The following is a 20,393-nucleotide window of genomic DNA, read 5'->3' as shown; positions in this document are numbered from 1 at the left end:
AGAAAACCTCCATCACAGTGACGGCAGCAGCCAGCATCGCAGGCCGATGGCAGAGGACCCAGGTACTTCCTCGCGGCGGGAGGATGTGGATGAATTGTTCCAGAATAACTTGCTCAGTGAGGTTGTCTAGGGTTTGCCTCTCGGGCTGTAGCCACCACTTGCATGCCTCCCTCAGCTCCTGGGCCACCAACCAGGGTCGGGTGCCCACAGGGTATGTCAGACTCCGGAATTGCTGCCAGAAGGTTTCCAGGCTGACGTCCAAGGCATCTAGGATTGCCGCCTTTACCCAGGTGTAGTCCTGTGCCTCCTCCATTGATAGCCCTCGGTACACGGTTTGGGCAGTCCCGATCAGCTACGGGGCCAGGAGGGTGGCCCATTGGTCTCGGACCCACCCTGCGACTAATGCCACCTTTTCAAAGGTCATGGGGAAGGCCTCGGGGTCATTGCTGGGGCCCATCTTGGTCAGCTGGATCGGCGGGGCTATACTGGATGGCCCAGTGGCGTCTCCCGGCTGGGGTTCCGTAGGATGGGGGAGCAGAGTCGCCAACTACTGCAGGCATTGTTGCTGGTGGTTCCAGTTCTGGTGTCCCAGCTCCAATATCAGCTATTGCTGCTGCGTCCCTAACTGCTGGACCAGCTACTGCTGCTGTTGGAGCTGGGCTGCTTCCTGCTGCTGGCTCTTGGCCAGGAACTTAATTAGCTTGTCCATGTCCATGGTCGTCCTGGGCACGTTCCTCTTCAGACCCCTTCTCACAGGGATCAGGGGACCATTGCCCACATTCTCCATCACATGTAGAGGGGCTTAGCAGGGCTCGTCCCTCTCCAGGGTGGCGGGGGACCACACTGCCTCATTATGTCCTCACGGTTGCTGGTGTGGAATCAGTCTGGTCGCGGGAGTCTCTCACAGGGGTGACCAGGAAGATGCCACAAAACAGTTATTCATGCCCAATCGTGTATTGGCAGCTCCTCCAGGTAACTGGCGACGGGTGGGCTTGGCAGCTCTTCAGGTGTTGGTCGGGCGGGCCAGTCTTTGGCTCCGCCGCCAGTTGCCGGGGTCTCCCAGCTGGGAGCTAGGCTGGAGGCATCTGGCCTCTCCAGCGGCTGTGCCCCGAGTGAACTCTGTCCCCCTGCTTTTCTACTTCCTGTCCTGCGCCTGACCCTCTGGGAGGTGGGCTCATAGCTCTCTGGCCCCACCCACTCTGGTGTCTGGGGCGGTGGAGGACCACACCGCCTCGTTACAGGGACATACATTTTATGTCAGCTCTTTTGCTCATAGGTAGTATGGTGGCTGGTGTTTGCCATACTGTTTCCGCTGGTTCTATCAGTGTGTCCTTCACTGATAGTGCTATTTTCGTTGTGGATGCTGGGTGTAGAATTTTTAATAGTTGATGTCTTAAAAATAAAGGGAAGGGTAAACCCCTTTAAAATCCCTCCTGGCAAGAGGAAAAATCCTCTCACCTGTAAAGGGTTAAGAAGCTAAAGGTAACCTCGCTGGCACCTAACCAAAATGACCAATGAGGAGACAAGATACTTTCAAAAGCTGGGAGGAGGGAGAAAAACAAAGGGTCTGGGTCTGTCTGTATGCTGCTTTTGCCAGGGACAGAACAGGAATGGAGTCTTAGAACTTTTAGTAAGTAATCTAGCTAGGTATGTGTTAGATTATGATTTCTTTAAATGGCTGAGAAAAGAGCTGTGCTGAATAGAATGACTATTCCTGTCTGTGTGTCTTTTTTGTAACTTAAGGTTTTGCCTAGAGGGATTCTCTATGTTTTGAATCTAATTACCCTGTAAGGTATCTACCATCCTGATTTTACAGAGATGGTTCCTTTACTTCTATTAAAAGTCTTCTTGTAAGAAAACTGAATGCTTTTTCATTGTTCTAAGATCCAAGGGTTTGGGTCTGTGGTCACCTATGCAAATTGATGAGGATTTTTACCAAACCTTCCCCAGGAAGTGGGGTGCAAGGGTTGGGAGGATTTTGGGGGGAAAGACGTGTCCAAACTACGTTTCCCAGTAAACCCAGATAAAGTTTGGTGGTGGCAGTGGAAATCCAAGGGCAAAGGGTAAAATTAATTTGTACCTTGGGGAAGTTTTAACCTAAGCTGGTGAAAGTAAGCTTAGGAGGTTTTCATGCAGGTCCCCACATCTGTACCCTAGAGTTCAGAGTGGGGAAGGAACCTTGACAGTTGTTGTTGATTCTCAGTCACCAAGCCCCCAGAAGGGAGTCTCCAGGCACCTCCACCCTGGATAAAGCAAGTAATCTTTCCTCCAACAAATCGAGGAAAGGGGAAACATCACTGACACAGGGAGAACCATTAAAGAGAAAACAGTCTCCAGCAAGATCACTGCCCTCAGTGCCGATGGCTAGCAGGGTGAGCACGTTCAATGCTCCGGGCACCTCCAGCACCGCCTGCACCAGGAGTATGAACAGTAAAGACAAGGAATTGAGTGGCAGGCATAAGACAGCCTCCTTCTCCACAGCACTGACCACTCCCAGGAAGGGCACAGTGCTGATACCACCGAAAACAACAATGCTACCCCTGGTACAGCCTCCTATGGAGCAAGGACCCACAAGATCTAAACCGCCAACATCAGCACTGACCAAAGCCACTCAGAAGAGGGCGGCCTCAATGCAGGTGCCTGACCATATCTACTTGGCACCAACGACCTCAGCTCCAGATATGCTAATAATCGCTCTACCAGGCTCTCCCATTCTCAGCACCGACGGCTCCCTGGTACCGCCAGCACCAAAAAAACCCCAGAACTCAATGTCCATACTGCACTTCTCAAACAATGAGGAGAATGACATGGAGGAGGGAGTATTCTACTCCAGACGCTCCTCCCCTTCCAGTACAAAACCTCAACCATCCCACACAAGTGCCAGGGACCATCCTCACAGAGACATACCCCCATGGATGTTCCCACGCTTTTCATTCCTGATGCAATGGGCACACTGGGACCCATGGTCGGCATACAGCTGCAAAGGAGTCACACTCCTCAATATATATCTATATCTTGACTTTAGCAAAGCTTTTGATACGGTCTCCCACAGTATTCTTGCCAGCAAGTTAAAAAAGTATTGATTGGATGAACGGACTATAAGGTGGATAGAAAGCTGGCTAGATTGTCAGGCTCAATGAGTAGTGGTCAACGGTTTGATGTCTAGTTGGCAGCCACCATCAAGCGGAGTGTCCCGGGGTCTGTCCTGGGGCCAGTTTTGTTCAACATCTTCATTAATGATCTGGATGATGGGATGGAATGCACCCTCAGCAAGTTCGTGGACGATACTAAGCTGGGGGGAGAGGTAGACACTCTGGAGGGTAGAGATAGGGTCCAGAGTGACCTAGACAAATTGGAGGATTGGGCCAAAAGAAATCTGATCAGGTTCAGCAAGGACAAGTGCAGAGTCCTGCACTTAGGACAGAAGAATCCCATGCACTACTACAGGCTGGGGACCGACTGGCTAAGCATCAGTTCTGCAGAAAAAGACCTGGGGATTACAGTGGACGAGAAGCTGGATATGAGTCAACAGTGTGCCCTTGTTGCCAAGAAGGCTAACGGCATATTGGGCTGCATTAGTAGGAGCATTGCCAGCAGTTCGAGGGGAAGTGATTATTCCCATCTATTCAGCACTGGTGAGGCCACATCTGTAGTACTGCGTCCAGTTTTGGGCCCCCCGCTACAGAAAGGATGTGGACAAATTGGAGAGTGTCCAGGGGAGGGCAACGAAAATGATTAGGGGGCTAGGGCACATGACTTATGAGGAGAGGCTAAGGGAACTGCGCTTATTTAGTCTGCAGTTCCTGCAGGGACCTCAGGATCACAGCTACCCGCTCTAGGTGGTCCTTCCAATGGCGGCTTTAAACAACCACATCATCCAGGTATGCTGCAGCATAGTCTCAGTTGCAGTGGGGGAGGTCTAGGTTGGATATTAGGAAACGCTATTTCGCTAGGCGGATGGTGAAGCACTCGAATGGGTTACCTAGGGAAGTGGTGGAATCTCCATCCTTAGAGGTTTTTAAGTCCCGGTTTGACAAAACCCGGCTGGAATGATTTAGTTGGTGTTGGTCCTGCTTTGAGCAGGGGGTTGGACTAGATTACCTCCTGAGGTCTCTCCCAACCCTAATCTTCTATGATTCAAAGAAAGCAGATACAACCCCCTAAGGAGATGGCCACAGGACCCTCTGAGGCACCTGAGGACACAGTAGAGGAGTTGGAAGACACTACACAGGTCCTGTCACGAGAACATAGCTCCTCTTCATCCCCAGATGAGTCAGTCATGACCCTCCTCCCCACCCACAGTAGTGGACGACTCAAAACAATTCCAAGAATTGTTTAGAAGGATGGCACAAAGCCGAAACATCACACTTGAAGAGGTGACTGAGAGAAAAGGGTACTTGCTCTATCCAGGGACGAGGTGCCTGGAGACTCCCTTCCTGGTGGCTTGCTAGCGTCCAATGGAGGAGTAAGGGATTTTTCCGTTGGGACCATTTTTAGTCTAAAATCCCCGTCTCTCCTCGCTCTGGCTTTGAGTGGGTGCATTTCTGGGGAATGTGCACTTCCTGCATTTCTGGGGAATGTGCACTTCCCCTAAACAACGGACGCATTGTGAGTGGCCGTCTGAAGAGGCATCGTGTCCTTGCACAAAGTACATCTTTTGAATCCAGGCAAGCCTGGCATTATCTTTTTCTAATTTCCTAATTAAACAGAAATAAAGAAGGAGAGGGATCTCTCCAAGGTGTGTGTGTGTGTTTGCTTTTTGAAGTCTAAATAGTTTTAAACTGAAGCTTAAGACTATTTCTACACTATCTACTAACTATAACTAACTAAACCCTAATTGCTATCTAAATTGTTCTATTTCTCCATTTTAGGTCGTTTTAAGACACTGCTGTTGGAGCTCCATCTGCAGCTGAGGATGAAAAGGAACTGAAGGGGTCGGGACGTGTGAGCACCAATGGTACCACAAAGCAGCTACTATGCACGTGCATCCCAACCAGGCACTGCTACCAAAAGTCTCTGATAAGCAGTGCCAGGATGCACCGACACCTAAAGTGGAGCACACACAGGGACAGACAAAGAGCAGTTGCTTCAAACCCCAGATTTCAAAAAGAAAAAAACAACTGTAGCTTCAAAGGAAATCCAAGACAAAAGGTTAAGTACCAGTTGAAAGCTGATTAATTGGAAGAACTGAGAAGAGAGAGACCAATACAGAATAAAGAGGACTGCCTGAAGTAAGACAGTGTCCTAGAAAGAGCTGGAGCAGCACCGGGAAAAATCTGGGGCACAACTTCTGAGAAGATTCTGAAGGGAAATGACCCAATAGTAATTGAAATAGAACACAGGAAAGGACTCAAGTCCTCCTACAGATGTCCTCAGAGTACAAAAAAAAATCTGAGAATAAGGGGAGTTCCAAATGTCTCACGCAAGGAAGCTAAGACTCAAAAATAGGAATCCTGTGTGTACGGTGTCTTTTAAAGAACAGTATTTTCCGCAAAGGCATAGCCAAACACAACACTGGAAATAAAAGATTTGATTTAAGAGGCTATGTGACTTTATTTGCAATTTTTGTTTTTAGTTCTGGACATATTGTGTGCCTTTTTAAGGGGATTACACGTTAGAAAATACAACTGAATTTGATTAGATAACTATGAACACCATTCCCATTGTACATAATACAGTAAGCTACAAACAGCTTCTTTGTAGCTAGGAGGTTCTTTTTGTTTGTTTTGTTTTCCATACAATGTGAGTGTGTTTTTTAGCAGTGATGTGAATAGACAATGGTGAGAAAACTTGTTGCTTTGCTGTTGATGCGGACAGTTTTGAACGTTAATTCCAGATCTACTGTCATGATTCAACATTTAGTGGCCCTTTATAAAGCATTTCCATGTGACTGTAGTGATCGTGAAAGGACAGTAGTATAGTAAGGACAGTAGCAGGGCAGGCTTCCCCACACCGTACCACCAACATGCCTCAAACCTTTGACCTGGAGGGAGCACCTCTAAGAGTAAGAGGACAATTTGACACAGCTGGTCCTTGGCTTCTTGCTGGTACTACCAACAAAGACAGCTGTAACCTCTCACCTCTCTCTCCATTCTATCCAAAACAATGGAGTTAAAAAAAATCACATGGCTATCCCATTCCTCCAAATGTTCCTTCAAACCCTTTCATTAGCTTCTCATTCTCCATATTAAATTACTTGTTTTAACCATCAAGGATCTGGACAAGTCCATTCTTGCCTAAGGGTAAAATTTTCAAAAGTGCCTCATTAAGGACTTTTCTACACTGACATTTAGTTTGCAGCAAGTTGGGATGTTAATCTACCCGCAGTAGCCTGCTGTGCACTAGATGTCCCCCTATATCTCTATACTTGTCTGCGCTTCCTTTTACCTGTGCACTGTGTGAATTCCCTCTTCAAATGGGACTTGTACTTCCTCTTCACTTAGGTGCTTTTGAAAATTCCACCCCTAAAACTTAAATTCTATTTTTTAAATATATTGTGATAATTGGGCCTACAAATTTACCCTAATTGTAAACTAAACTGTAAAAAGTGAGCAGAAATTCATAAATGGTCACAAACAATTTTATATATCAGATCATTAAGAAAAGATGTAAGGAGGAGATAGAAAGACTGAATTAATTTAAACAGAAAGGGTTTTACTAATATCACACAAGAACAATGTTGAAATTGTGACTGGTAATCAAGAGGAATAGAAGACCAGAAATCAATTGACCAAAGTCGGTATGTCAGAAATTAGGCCTATTCGTGGACAAAATACTAAGAGGACAGACTCTTCCCCCCAACACTTCCTTTTGGAGTTCTTAAAAAGAAAAGACTTTTGGGAAGAAGCAACTGTCTGCCAATAACCACTGCAGCAAGCTTTATCATCAGGGTTGCCACCTCCACTATCTTCTGGGACCTTCTTCATCCTAATCCTGAGAAATGTCTTGACCAGACTAGGCCAAAAAGGAGGACCCAAATAACACCGCCACCTCTACTGGCACCGGTTAAATCCCAAACATTACCTGGGATGGGACTTCATCTTCTACTTCTCCCCTCCTTCCCGTGCGTCCTTTCCCTTCCCCACCTCATTTCTTTTCTTTCTCATCTCTTTTCTTTTGCCTTCTGTGTAATAAGAGTCTGGCTTAGCTGGCAACGATGCTGTAAGCCTGTGACTAAAGAGGCAACTAAAAACAATGCCCAAAAACAGCTGGTACAAGTTTGCCAGAGTGGCTGATAAGACTATGCGCTGGGCCTGTGTTTTTCCAGCAGTGAGGCTGCAACACCAGAGACAGAAGCTGCATTTTCTATCTTTGCTATTCTTTTCTATCCCCTTGTGTGTGTGATTGTCTTGTTTTGCCTTTATAGGAAACAGGACTGGTTTGTAACATCATCATCAACAGCTCCAGACCATCTCAACTAACTTCTCCTTTCCCAAGAAAGGACAGCAGATACCATCTTTAATACCATCTAAGAAACTGTCTAACAAGGGGCCTTTCTTTCTCAAAACTCTTCAGCTAAAGGGAAAGGGAACAAGGGATGTTGTTAAAATAAAAGCTTTATTTAATACATTTCAAATGCTTTAATTGTTTTTCTTTCTTTTCTGTATCTTTAATAAAACTTTAAAAGACTGTTTAATGGTGCATTTGCCATCATGCTAAGCAGGCTAAGGTCTCCGTATACCAAGCCCCAAACCTGTTTAAAACTATTTAATGTTCGACAATGACTGGGCTATGTTAACACCTTTAATTCTTTGGGCCCTTTATTCCATCCTAATTAATATATTTCCCTTCACTCAGAAACAAATGACCCAGATTTTGTCAAACTCTGTTAAGAAATTTGCTCTCAAGCTAGGACCAGGTATGATATATTTCAATTGAAAAGCAATAATTTCACAAGTTATATTTGTACAGAAATCCCTTCTCACTCTAAACTAATAGTAACGAGCCATATGCTGCTCTTATTTAGACTCATATAAATCTTGAGTAACTCTATTAACTTCAGTGGAGTTACTCCACACATACATCAGTGAGTGACCAGAATTTGGTCCAGTATCTCCAACCCAACACTATAATAAAAAATGGCATTATGAAAGCAGTAATCTGATTGGATGATTCCAACTATGTTTATCTGTTATAGCTATACTATACTCTGGTCTCTCAACCAATTTCTCCTCAGATAAATCATTACTAAGGGAAAAACAGTAACATATTTTCAAGATTCTAGGTTAAATCCACTTTGTTGTACTGGTATAAATACAGTATAGGGGAGTATAGAATGAAATTTGTCTATTTTTAAAAAAAATAATTTTTTTTCCAATTCTAAAATATTTTAAACTTTAGCAGGTAAGCTCCTAAATCTTTCACTGGTGTCAGAAATACAAAAGTTTCATTACTCAGCAGGCAACCAGCATCTAAGCATCAAAGGACAGTTTTCATTTTACACTACTGGCTCTCTGCTGCATTTCCAATCCAATTTCCACAAAAATGAAGGTTGGATCAGGTAAGGGAAAGCTTTTAAAAAATCAACATTTTCAAAGTCTAACATTAGATTTGTCACTTTTTATTTTACTCTCGAAGCTTATCCAGCAGTTTCGGATGCAAGAAGGTGGGTTTGAAGTAGTGGCAAGACATAAGAGTTTCTCAAAAAAACACTTCTCCTTCCTTCGGTGTTCTAGTTATAGACAAATCACAGGAGGAGAAATACAAAAAAGTCTCACAAGAACTCCTGGAAGTTTTAAAAGAATTGTGAATGGAAGTAGGGAAGCTTTAAAAGCAAATTAAATTAAAAGCTTTTTATCTATCATCACTCATAGAACCATAGGGTTAGAAGAGACTGCAAGGGTCATCTAGGCTAAACCCCTGCCAAAATGCAGGATTTTTTGGGTCTAAACCATCCACGACAGATGGCTATCCAGTCTCCTTTTGAAAACCTCAAGTGAAGGAGCTTCCACAGCCTTCTTAGGCAGTCTGTTCCATTGTCCTACTGTTCTTACACGTTTGGGTATCTTAACACACTTTAAAATGTATATACTTATCTTGAAAATATGATGGGGCTGGACTCATGAACAGTTTAACAAATATGCTAGTGCTGTATGTTTCCCTGCAGGACGTGAAAGGATTTTCAAAATTTGCAGTGTGCTATTGAGAATATAACCAGGATGAGCTCTATTAGATAATAGTTGTTATAATACTGATTTATGGGTCATATATCTTCCTTGGCAGCTCTGCCTTAAAATAACCTGGGTTTTGAATAGAAAATGATGTACTGTTTCTGTGTAAGCTCTCTTGTGTTGCCAAGTCATTTAAATAAAGAGTTGTGATGCACAGCTTTTGATTCCATCCTCCTTCATTTTGGTATAATATTTCTGCATTAAAGATGCATTAAGAACGTGATCTTTTTGGACTACTTTTTGCTGCAGCTGGCAACCTCTAAACACCCTCTGACTGTTATACAGCACTGATTTCAGTCATTCAAAGGTATTTAACTATCTCAGATTTACAGAATGTGGATTCTACCAGGAAATTGCATGACTCATTTGTTCTCAGAAACAGCTGGTTTTGGGGGTTCATTTAGAGCTTGACTCTGCCATCCTTACTCATACTGAGTAGTACCTCATGCCTCAAGGAGTCCCTACTTCTAAAGTAAGGTAACTACTCAATGGGAATATGTGTGGCAGAATCTTTGAATCTCTAGCTCCACATACAGTAAGCACAATTCGAAACGGACGTTTATCATTTTCTGTATTTGTGCAAGTTGTGGATTTTTTGTCAAATTTGTTTTGCAAATATGGAACAGATGATGGGATTTAGCATAGAAACTTCATGCATGTCTAGGGCTGAATAATAAAAATAACCAGGATAGCGGGAATTGATTTTGGCATGTCTTGTATACTGTTTCTAGTCTAGCCTTCAGAGCTTGTAGTCTTCATGAATCCCATTTATTAAGTGCAGATCTCACTAACATTTAATATTACAAAATCCTGTTACTAGCTTTTGAGTTAGATGAAGAAAAAGCATGCCCATCCACTAAAAAAAAATAAAAAAAGGAAACATACAGACAAACTATTTCAATGGTACAGAGCTAACAATAAAAGTAAAAAAATGATGTTAACATAATGTTATAGCTAAAAAAAAAGCCAGAAACTCAAGAAATTCACAGTTAAAATTTAAACACCAAACTTAATTCAGCACCTTAACCTACCCTCTGCCTATAAACTAATCTATTTCCTAGTCCTTCTTACCTCCATCTATATTCCCAATACAGTCCACGGAATACATATCACTATCTTTAATCATGCTGCACTACATATAGACTGTGACCGTCTACGTACAAGGATGCACCAGAAGCTCACTCTTCAAGTCCATCTTCTCAGTACAGGCCAGATCATCTTATTCTTCACAAGTGGCCCCAAGACCACATCCTTCCTTATCCATCCATGCACCAGAAAGCCTATTTCACCTAATTCATCTTCACTGTACAGATGGGAAAAATCTTTTATTTGCTCTGCACACATTCCCTGTAGGGGTCAGAGACTGGATACAGAGCTCCATCTTTACCTTGATCGTTCTATACATGCGATCCACAAACACATACACCTTACAATGGGCTTTGTTCCTGCTCTATCTTCTACAGAGCCAATATGCATGAGGGCCCTGCTTGGCCTCAGGCAGAATACAACTTGGCCTGGAATCGTTCCCTTAGATGGCTTCCAAAATCATGTGACAACCTTCAGGGTCACAATATGCCCAGTCCGTCTTCTCAGGTTTCTGCACAAGGCAAAGCTAGCAAGAAGCAGGTATTAGCAATCAGCTGTGAACTACCCACTGGCAAATTTTGGTGTTCTATCTAGCATGTAGTTTAAATCCCAAAGATACAATCATAGTCTCTTAGCATGCTTGACACATTCTCAATCTGCAATGAACACCATCCTACACCCTAAGTGCACTGGAAAAATGGGTACAAGTTACAGGATCACACATCTGAAGAGCAGAATTCATATACTCAACAGGACAAACAAATAAAATATAGCAAATGCTGATAGTCTCCAATTCACATATGAAAGATGTGTATTGCATCCATAATGGAATATCTTGAGTCTCTAGGGTTACTTAATTGTATTTCCAATCTTACCTCTATATTAAGAAAAAATCATCTGGGATTTATACAGAAATTTATTTACGGAGGTGATGCAACAATTTATATGCAAAAGCTGTCCTAAAATACATCCCTAGCCCCACTTCATTTGTTGTTGGCTTTATGTGCTAACGTATTGAAAAACCAAACATTTCTATAATCATTTCTAAAATAATTAGCATCATGAATATGGGACCTGATTGTCCTCTGCTCTGCACTTGTGTAGTCATTTACGTCTGTGCAAAGTGGACATAAGTCACTACCAATCCAGAATGGTAGCATTTTACACCCACTTTGCATGGTGTAATTGACTAGGAAAAGCACAAGGCAGTGGAGAATTAGGCTCACAATGTCCACATTTCTATATAAAAATGGTATTTAAGAATTAAAAGCTCTTGGTGATACTACTGGTATCCAGATAATAAAAGAAACTGTACCTTTGGAAGGAGCTGGATTGCCTGTAGAATTTTTTGCCTGTGTCCAGAGTTAAGAATTCCTATTTCCAACAGATCCTGATCCTCCATTACATTGCTTCCCTGAAAAAGGAGATATTCAAATCTGAAACAATTCTGAAACAAACCCTTAAACTGTGTTTAAAAGAAAATAACTTTATTTAACATACAGTATGACAAGAATAATAAATTACTGATGATTGCATTGATTTCCAGGTCTATAAAATGTGAAAGGACCTTGAACTCATGGACACTTACTAGTGCACTGGCCGAACTGCCAATGGAGAAACTACAGTTCCCACTAAAAACAAATCCCATAAGTGAATCTTTCTCCTCTACCCCCTCCTGTCATTTGATTGAGGACAGGGATGCAATTATAAAATTTAACTATATGCATACAGTGCCTCATCTGTTTCTCTTCCCCCTGCCCCATACATGATATCCTTTCTTCCTCAAGCCAGAAAAAACATCACATACAATAAGATCAACACAGTGGAGGCAGTTAGATAGAATTATTTAGTAATATGTTAGTAAAATGCCTTGTAACAGGGTGGCTTGCTGTTGGACTGGAGAGGCTGGGGCAAAGCAAACCCTGATCACAGAATGAGCTCCATCTGAGTCAGGCAATTTCTTATAAAGAGCAAAAGGTGATTGCAGCAAGTGGGAAACTCAGGAGGTTGTAGTGAGACTTCAGAGAATGTAGGGAAGACCCTGAGACCAGGGAAATTGCTCCAGCTAGGAAGGGTTTGGAATAGCCTGCTAAGTGAGGAAGGATTCTGACCAGAACAGGGGAGTTAGAGCTGTACCCAGCTGAAGGAAGGAGGGAAGACCTTTGAGTTTAGTTTTGAACTTAAAGTTAATAAATCAGACTCTAAGTAGGGTTATTGTGACTGGATTGGAAAAACCACTTGTGGCATTTATTTGGGGATCCAAGAAGGCAAATTGAGATGAGGGGCTGCATGCAGGCCTACCTGGTGGCCACCACCAGGAGCCAAGAGGCCACTCATCTACATGCCTGAACAGCACCCTCAACTCCCAAAAGTGAATTAAACTTGGCGTACACAGTATACAGATTCCAAGGCTAGAAAGAACCAGTGTGATCATTAGTCTGACCTCCTGTATAACACAGTACATAGAACTGCTGTGACATCCAGGGACCCCAAGGCTGCTGTGACAGCCAGGGACCTCAAGACTCTGATGGAGGGTAAGCTTCCCTTCTGTATGGGACACAAAAGACCCCACTTCAGAAACTGACAAAGATCACTCTGATAACAGTGGAGCAGAACCCATGTGGACAGGAGATAGGTGAGCCAAACCCAGGGGATATTAACAGTGGCTTGCCCGTGGAATGTTCCAGGCTTTCAGGTACTGAAAGTGGCATTGGTACTGTATGCTGTTGTGGAGCTGGTGTAGAAATTACAGTAGCTGGTACCAACTGAAAGCCTTCCTGCACCACCAAGAATGCTGGTACCAAAAGGTTAAACAATTCTCTGGCAGCAACATATACCTCCGCAATTTTCTGTACTGGAATTGGGTCATGAGTCTGGCATACAGCAACTTCAGGGGTTGACCTCAACAGACCCCACACAGGTTCCAGAGTCAATGAACCCCCACTTTGTAGCAGAGCAATTTTCTGGGGGAAAACTTCCCCTCAGAGTCCCTCCCAGAAACCTTGCCTCTAGATGGCCTTCGTACCAAAGGTACCAGGTGCTTAGAAGATTTGTATCTATGCTTTAGTACTGGGGACACCAAATGAGGTGCTGAAGACATCTCAGGAGGTGCACTCAGTATTGATGGTGCCGCACTCAGAGTATGCTCTGAGCCAAATGGCTCTGATAGAGGGCAAAGTGCCACCCCCATAAGGGGACACTTAAGTCTCACTGCTCTATGTTCTTTAGAGCAAGGTTTAAACCCTCTATAAATGTGACACTTGTCACTGATGTGGGACTCCCCCAAACTTTTTAGGCAGCTAGAGTGTGGGTCACTGATCGGCATAGGTCTGACACACAACCAGCAGGACTTGAAACCCTGAGAGTGAGGCATGGCTCCGTTCCTAGTCTTGGAACCAAGAATCAAATTTGGTCCAAAAAGCACTTAAAAACTGAAACCTATCACTAACGCTGACTATACTCTATATCTAACTAACTACTAAATGACAAAAAGACTATATACAAGTGTGAGGAAAATAAACTTGCGATAGAGGACTGGAAGTGCTCCAACAACCATCACTGGCTGTAAGAAGGAACTGAGGGGTATCAAGGCGGCTCTGTCCTTATACTAGCATGCAGAGGTGTGTGGCAACAGAGGGTGCTCAAGCTGCTCCAGTGGGTACTACTTGGAAAAAGCGATCCGACAACTGTGCACAGGACGTGCACACATCTACACTGGAATAGACATATGCAATCACTTGAGAACAACCTTAACTATTGGTATTATTATTTGCTCCACCTTTAATGAAAACACCAAAGGCTCTGATGCTGTAGGTTTCTTAAGTCTGTTCTATAGTCCTTAGCAAATTCTTTCAGCTTTGAATTGAAGTAGGAAAGATCTGCGAAGACTGCTTGTAGTGGGCCAGATTTAGATCTCTCTTATTCCAGTTCTACATTAATATAACCTCATTCCCTTTAATGTATTTCCTTGTGATTGACTTTAATAGAACTATGGTGATCTACACCAGCTAAGGATCTGGCCCAGCATGCTTTAAAGCTTTTGTAAGTTAAAGTCTACTCGTTTTAAAAATATTTCTTCAGTTAATTTAATAGTTAAGATAAAACACTGCTAAATAAACCATCCAAAGATTAAAAACATAAAACTCACTTTACAATAAACTTTCAAACAGTGCACTTTTTCCTTCAGGACTAATCTGTATCAAACTATCAAGATGGCAATTTCCTGTTTGATAATTATTCTTTTAAAATTACATTTAAGGCACTGTAAGACTTGTAAAATTAGTTATTTACAGTCCCCTGCAATTTAAGTAGTTATCAAATATTTTTCATATTATGCTGAGTTTTCCTTCAACAAACACTTTTTGCATGTGAATCAGTGTTGGAAGGAAGTACTTGTTTCAAGCAAAGCTGCTAACACGTCAATAAAGCAAACGCATTACTTACTCATGACTTAGTGTAGTATTTCTATGAACACACTGAATATGCATTATTAGTGATGGATGAACCTCATAAGGCTTGGATATTCACATTAAATCAGCACCTGGGCTGGAAATCGTATGAGAACAGCCTTTCCTATGAGGTTGCTTTTCTGTCTAATCAGGTTTGAAATGCTGATTTTTGGCAGTCCCATGTCTAGCCTCAAATTATGCCTTAATTACACCTGTGCAACCCAATTGTCTTCAGTGGAATTACCCAGGTATAACAGATCAGAATTTGAAGACAAAGGGGAGGTCTTGCATATGAATTCTGGATAGCAATTCTGTACAGAGATTCCAAGGCCAGAAGGGACTATTGTTATTATCTAGTATAACACAGGCCATCAAACTTTCTCCCCAAAATTCCTGAAGCTCAACTTTTAGAAAAGCATCCGATCCTGATTTAAATATGGTCAGTGATGGAGAATCTGGCTTTTCAAAAGGAGAGGTATGAAAAATCATATTAATTCCCCCTTCAAATTCTAAAATAGTTTCTGTAAATAAGTAATAAACAAATGACATGACAGTGTAGTATAAATATTTTACTTGCATTCATTTGGGATGATCTTGTAACAGGACACTCACCTCTTAAATGCTCACAGTCCTTTTCTCCCTCTGATGCCCCCTGTAGGCTACCAACTGGCTTTGGTGGGTCTTTAGTGGCTTGACCCTCCAGCAAGTCACAAAGTCTGAATGAACTCATTCACAAAGTCTGAATGAACCCTTATCTCAGGGTTAAGGTTCTTAGGTCCTCTCTCTTCCTGAATACCCAACTATGTAGAATGCAGCCAAACAAACTCTGGCTATCCTTCAAGTTCCTTTGCCCCTCTGGCCCCAGCCAGCAACTGACCTGCTAAGGCCAGGCAGCTTCTTTCATTTAGGCCAGCAGGGCCCTGATTAATTGTTGCTACATTCTCAATAAAAGGCTCAGCAGGTCTAGAACCCAGGCTTACACAGCTGCCAGGCAGCAGATGTCTCCATGCTGCCACCCAATGGCAGCCATAACCAGCTTACTCTCCATTGCCCATGACCCGGTGTGGAGACAGACTATGGGAAATCCTGTCTCAAGAGGTCTGACAGGCAGCAGCCTCATTGCTCTTGGTTGGCTCCCCACCCTACCTAAACCCAAAGGGCATCCCAGGAAGTGAACAGGCAACAGTGAAGATCTCCCGTAGCTGCCACAACCATTCCTGCTTCCAAACTCCTGGCTTTGACCTCAGCTTGATTTGGACTTCATCTCCTGAGTCAGATCCTGAAATCTGACTCAGGCTCTGACCCTTGGTATTGACCCTGGCCTGGAACCTCACTATGAGCTCCTCCACTACTCCCAGACTCAGGTTTGCCCCTGCTCTTACCTTTGGTCCCAAATGCCCTTCTTGTGATCCTGATTCTCTAGCCCTTGGAGGACCAGGTCTCTGTGGTTTCCAAAATGGCTGATCTAGAGACTCCTCTCTAGAAAAGTTTGGAGGACGCACCTTCACTGCTCTTTTCCTCTCACCTTGCTGCTTCTTTGGGCAGGATGTAGTACAGTGGTTCTCAAACTGTGGGTCAAGACCCCGTTTTATCGGGTCATCAGGGCTGGCTTAGATTTACTGGGGCCCGAGGCAGAAACCCAAGCCCCACCTCCTAGGGCTGAAGCCTGAGAACTTCAGCCCTGGGCAACGGTGCTCAGGTTACAGGTCCCCTGCCTACAGCTGAAGACATTGGTCTTTGGCTTTGGGCCCCCCACCTGGGGTAGTGGGGTTCTAGCCTTGGCCCTCCCCCACCTAGGGTAGCAGGGCTCAGGCAGGCTCAGGCTTCCATCCCCCCTCCTGGGGTTGTGTAGTGATTTTTGTTGTCAGAAGGGGGTTGTGGTGCAATGAAGTTTGAGAACCCCTGGTGTAGTTAGTAGCAGCCCCCCGCTCCTTTTTAGAACCCAGGAAGAAACACTTGGGAATTCCTTCCTGTGGGGTACCCTCACCTACCTTCCCGGGGAGAGCTGGAAAAAGACCCAAAGGAAATCAGCCTTTGCCACCAGCTAATTAAACAACATACACAAACCTCTTAGGGACACAAAAATCCAATCCTGTTCTTTAAAAAGGTAAATTTTATTAAACCCCAAAAGAAAGGAAATACATTTGGAACTTAGGCTTTTTTCTAGATCTTAAAAGAAACAATTACAAAAATTAAGCATCAAGATCGCTCTCTTGAGGTTCAGCTTAAAGGTTACAAGTAAACAAAAGCATCTGAGGTTAGCACAGAGGAGTCCACAAGCCAATAAGAAATAAAAGAAATAACCCTAATCGCATCTTTCTAGACATTCCCTAATTTACTTACATATCTGAGGCTTCAGATAAGTAGGTTAGAGGTATGAATTGATGATCTATGACCATACTTGGCTTAAAGCTGCTTACAGCATTGCTGCTCTGTGTCTCCACTCTCCAGAGAACCACAGACAGACAAAAGGTAAGTTTTTTCCCTTTAAAAAGATCAAGCCCTGCCGTTGGCTCTTTTGGTCAGGTACCCACTCCTTTCCTTTTACCTGGGGGCTTGTTAACCCTTTACAGGTAAAGCAAGTAAAGAACAGCTACTAACAGGGATTTTGTAGCTAACTGGCTGGCTTGGTGTCCCCAAAAGGGAGCTATCCACTCTCATTTATCACACTCCTGTTTGGGAAAAAAAATCTGTGATCGCATGTTGGACTCCTGGGCGATACCATCATTTAAAGACATAAGGTTGAAGTGCCAGCTACCACTGTGTAATCCGTGAGTTGGTATTTTTCATCTCCTGTATCTACTTCAAGGGAGTGTGGTCCATGAATAGTTCAAATGGGGCTCCCAAGAGGTAACAGCATAGTGCCACTACTGCCCAACGTATGGCCAAGCATTCTCTTTTTATGGTGGAATACTTGGTCTTGCATTGTTGGAGCTTCCTACTGAAGTACAGGATTGGATGTTCTGTCCCTTGAAAGTTCTAAGACAGTATTGTTCCAAATTCTATGGTGTGTAAAATAAAAGGTATTGGACATTGGAGCACCAGGTACGGACACAAAATGTCTTTTTTTAAAAAAATAGCTCAACATTCCTGGGTCCACAATACTGTTTTCGGTACCGACGTCTTGATAAGATCTGTCAATGGTGTGGCTAATGTCGCAAAATGGGGACTAAACTGATGATGATCCCTACCAGATAGCCAAGGTCTCCTGGATGCCAAATTTAAATTTCTTCAAGTTTGCCATGACTCCAACCTCCTTCAGTGAATGCAGTACAGACATTGTATGCCCCACACGTGATTGCCAGTCTTCACTGAAGATTACCACATTATCCAGATAGGCAGCTGCAAATTGCCTGGGGTGAAGAAGCACGTGGTCCATAAGAAGCTGAAAGGTGGCTGGTGTCCCTTTTAACCCAAAGGGCATGGTTATAAAATGGAACAGCTCTGAAAAGGTGGAAAAAGCTGTTTTTTCCCAGGAGTCAGCTGAAAAGGGTATTTGCCAATATCCTTTCGTCAAATCCAATGTTGTAACATACCTTGCTTTTCCATGCTGGTAAAGAGTTTGTCAACTTGGGACCTGGGATAAGTGCCAAATTCTGAGGCCACATTCAAGCCCCTGAAATCCACACAGAACTTGGTTGTGCCTTCTGGTTTGGGCACAAGTACCACTGGATTGCTAGTCTCGCAGTACCAGACTGCTGCTCGATATTCCAGAGCCAGGACCCTTAGAATCCTTGGGCTTGCTGGTGCTCACAGTAGCTGAGGAACCTGCAGCTTTGTGAGTACGTAGTGGAAGATTGGGAGGTGCCAAAATGGTCATCTGAACTGGAGACTGTCTCTTTAAGAAGATTCTCTCCCTAGAGAACTTGAAGCTTACCTCCGAGAGTCCTTTCGAGAAGATTTCAGAGATTTCTTCTTTGAAGCTCTAGGGGAGTGCTGCACTGAGGAAGCTGAGGCGATTGACTTGCTCAGAGACTGTTGTATGGGGTGGGTCCCATGGCTGGGGTGCGTCCCATGGCTGGGGTCAGAAGCCGGTCAGCATAAACTCTCAGTCATCAGGAGACAAAGCTTAAATTTCCAGTTCTTTCTGACTCTCGATTTTAATGCCAGGCAGAAGTTACACTTTTGGGAAATATGTGACTCCACAAGGCAACGGACACATTGGGAGTGTCAATCATTCACCAGTATTACCTTCTGGCATGAAAGGCAGTGCTTAAAATCAGAACTGGGCATGCCCTCACAGTGTTTAAGTTCCTCTGAGGGGGAAAAGGGACACAAAAGGACAACAATCCTGTCTCTCTCAGTATATATATATATTATGACGGGGCAAGGCCAGATGGCTATAGAAAAGTAGTGGGAGACAGATATATTAGCTCCAGGCTAAACAAATCCCTGGTACCAGGATAAGTGAAATGGCAGGTGCTCCAGGTCAGTTAAGATGCCTGGGGCCAATTAAGAACTTTCCAGAAGGCAGGGAGAATGCTAGGTTGATTGGGACACCTGAAGCCAATCAGGGACTGGCTGAAACTGGTTAAAAGCCTCCCAGTTAGTCAGGTGGGTGTGCATGTCAGGAGCTGTGGGAGGAAGTTGCGCTGTTGGAGAGGCTGAGTAGTACACACCATAACAGGCACAAGGAAGGAGGCCCTGAGGTAAGGGTGGAGTGGAGCTTGAGGAAGTGAGGGCTGCTGTGGGGGAAGTAGCCCAGAGAATTGTACATGTCATGTTTCTAAAAGGTCAGCTACCATAGCTGATACTATTAGGGTCCCTGGGCTGGAGCCCAGAGTAGAGGGTGGGCCCAGGCTCCCCCCCACCTTTGTCCCTTGATTAATCACTGAGACTGGGAGACAACAGAGACTGTGCAAGGAAGTGTAACTTCTCACCTCCCTCGCTGGCTTATGATGAAAATGGCTCAGTAGACTGTGACCCTTGTCTCTAGAGAAAGAAGGATTATGTGGAGGGTCACAGTGAGCCTCCGAGGCTAGTGAAATCTGCCAGGAAACGCGGGACCCACGGAGGCAAGGACAGAGCTCTGTCACTATATATATATATATATATATATATATATATACATATATATAAAATGGAAAACTAACACTACGTACTAACTGACTAGTAGATAAGAGAAAAAATACAGTTGAAGTAAGCTCAACTTGGACACTTTTGAGGCTCTGTCTCAGGCTGAGGCAATTGAGAAGGAACTGAGGGTGTTTTGCCTGCACAGTTCTCTATAGCCACGCTGCTGAGCACTGGGCTGCATGGGGCATAGGTGCAAGCTGAATGGACACTGCTACCTAAAATCTCTCATCTGAGGCACAAGGGGTGCATGCGCACTGAGAGTGGAGTACCCATAGGGACATTATTTGAAGAACAACTAGGTGTTCATGCATCTGTACCACGTATTGGACTTCATTTTGGTCTTGGGAAGGCTGCTTCTCCCACGTCCCCTTGAACAGGTGCAGGATTCCCTGGGGTTTTCCACCATAAAGTAAATCAAAAGGAGAAAAACCTGTTGATGCCTGCAGCACCTCTCATACCAGTATGTCAGGACTTGGACCCAATTGCAAGGGTTCTCTATAGATACAATTTTTTTAACATGTTTTTCACGGTTTGATTAAACCTTTCTGGAGGTCTAGAGGGCTTTAACCTTTAGGAGTGCTCATGTTTCCCTTCACAATCAGGACATAAAGTT

The 20,393-nt window shown here is 43.9% G+C and overlaps 1 protein-coding gene and 1 long non-coding RNA gene across 9 annotated transcripts in view; one reads left to right on the top strand and one right to left on the bottom strand.

Annotated features, from left to right (window-relative positions):
- The window catches only part of LOC141980537 (uncharacterized), a 51,091-nt gene extending 45,826 nt beyond the window's left edge, over window positions 1-5,265 (top strand). Inside the window, exon 3 of the long non-coding RNA XR_012637574.1 lies at window positions 4,872-5,265. This is a non-coding gene — a long non-coding RNA (uncharacterized LOC141980537). The remainder of the gene's footprint in view (window positions 1-4,871) is intronic.
- The window catches only part of ANKS1B (ankyrin repeat and sterile alpha motif domain containing 1B), a 749,199-nt gene that overhangs the window by 253,614 nt on the left and 475,192 nt on the right, over window positions 1-20,393 (bottom strand). For all 8 annotated transcript variants that reach the window (XM_074941837.1, XM_074941834.1, XM_074941833.1 and 5 more), the window contains one exon: window positions 11,572-11,670. In XM_074941837.1, the coding sequence (XP_074797938.1) occupies window positions 11,572-11,670 (99 nt within the window). The remainder of the gene's footprint in view (window positions 1-11,571; window positions 11,671-20,393) is intronic.

The sequence above is a fragment of the Natator depressus genome, chromosome 1 (assembly GCF_965152275.1).
Source record: "Natator depressus isolate rNatDep1 chromosome 1, rNatDep2.hap1, whole genome shotgun sequence".
Taxonomy (NCBI): Eukaryota; Metazoa; Chordata; order Testudines; family Cheloniidae; genus Natator; species Natator depressus.
The sequence above is the reverse complement of the archived record's forward strand: the minus strand, read 5'-3'. Positions and strand labels throughout refer to the sequence as shown.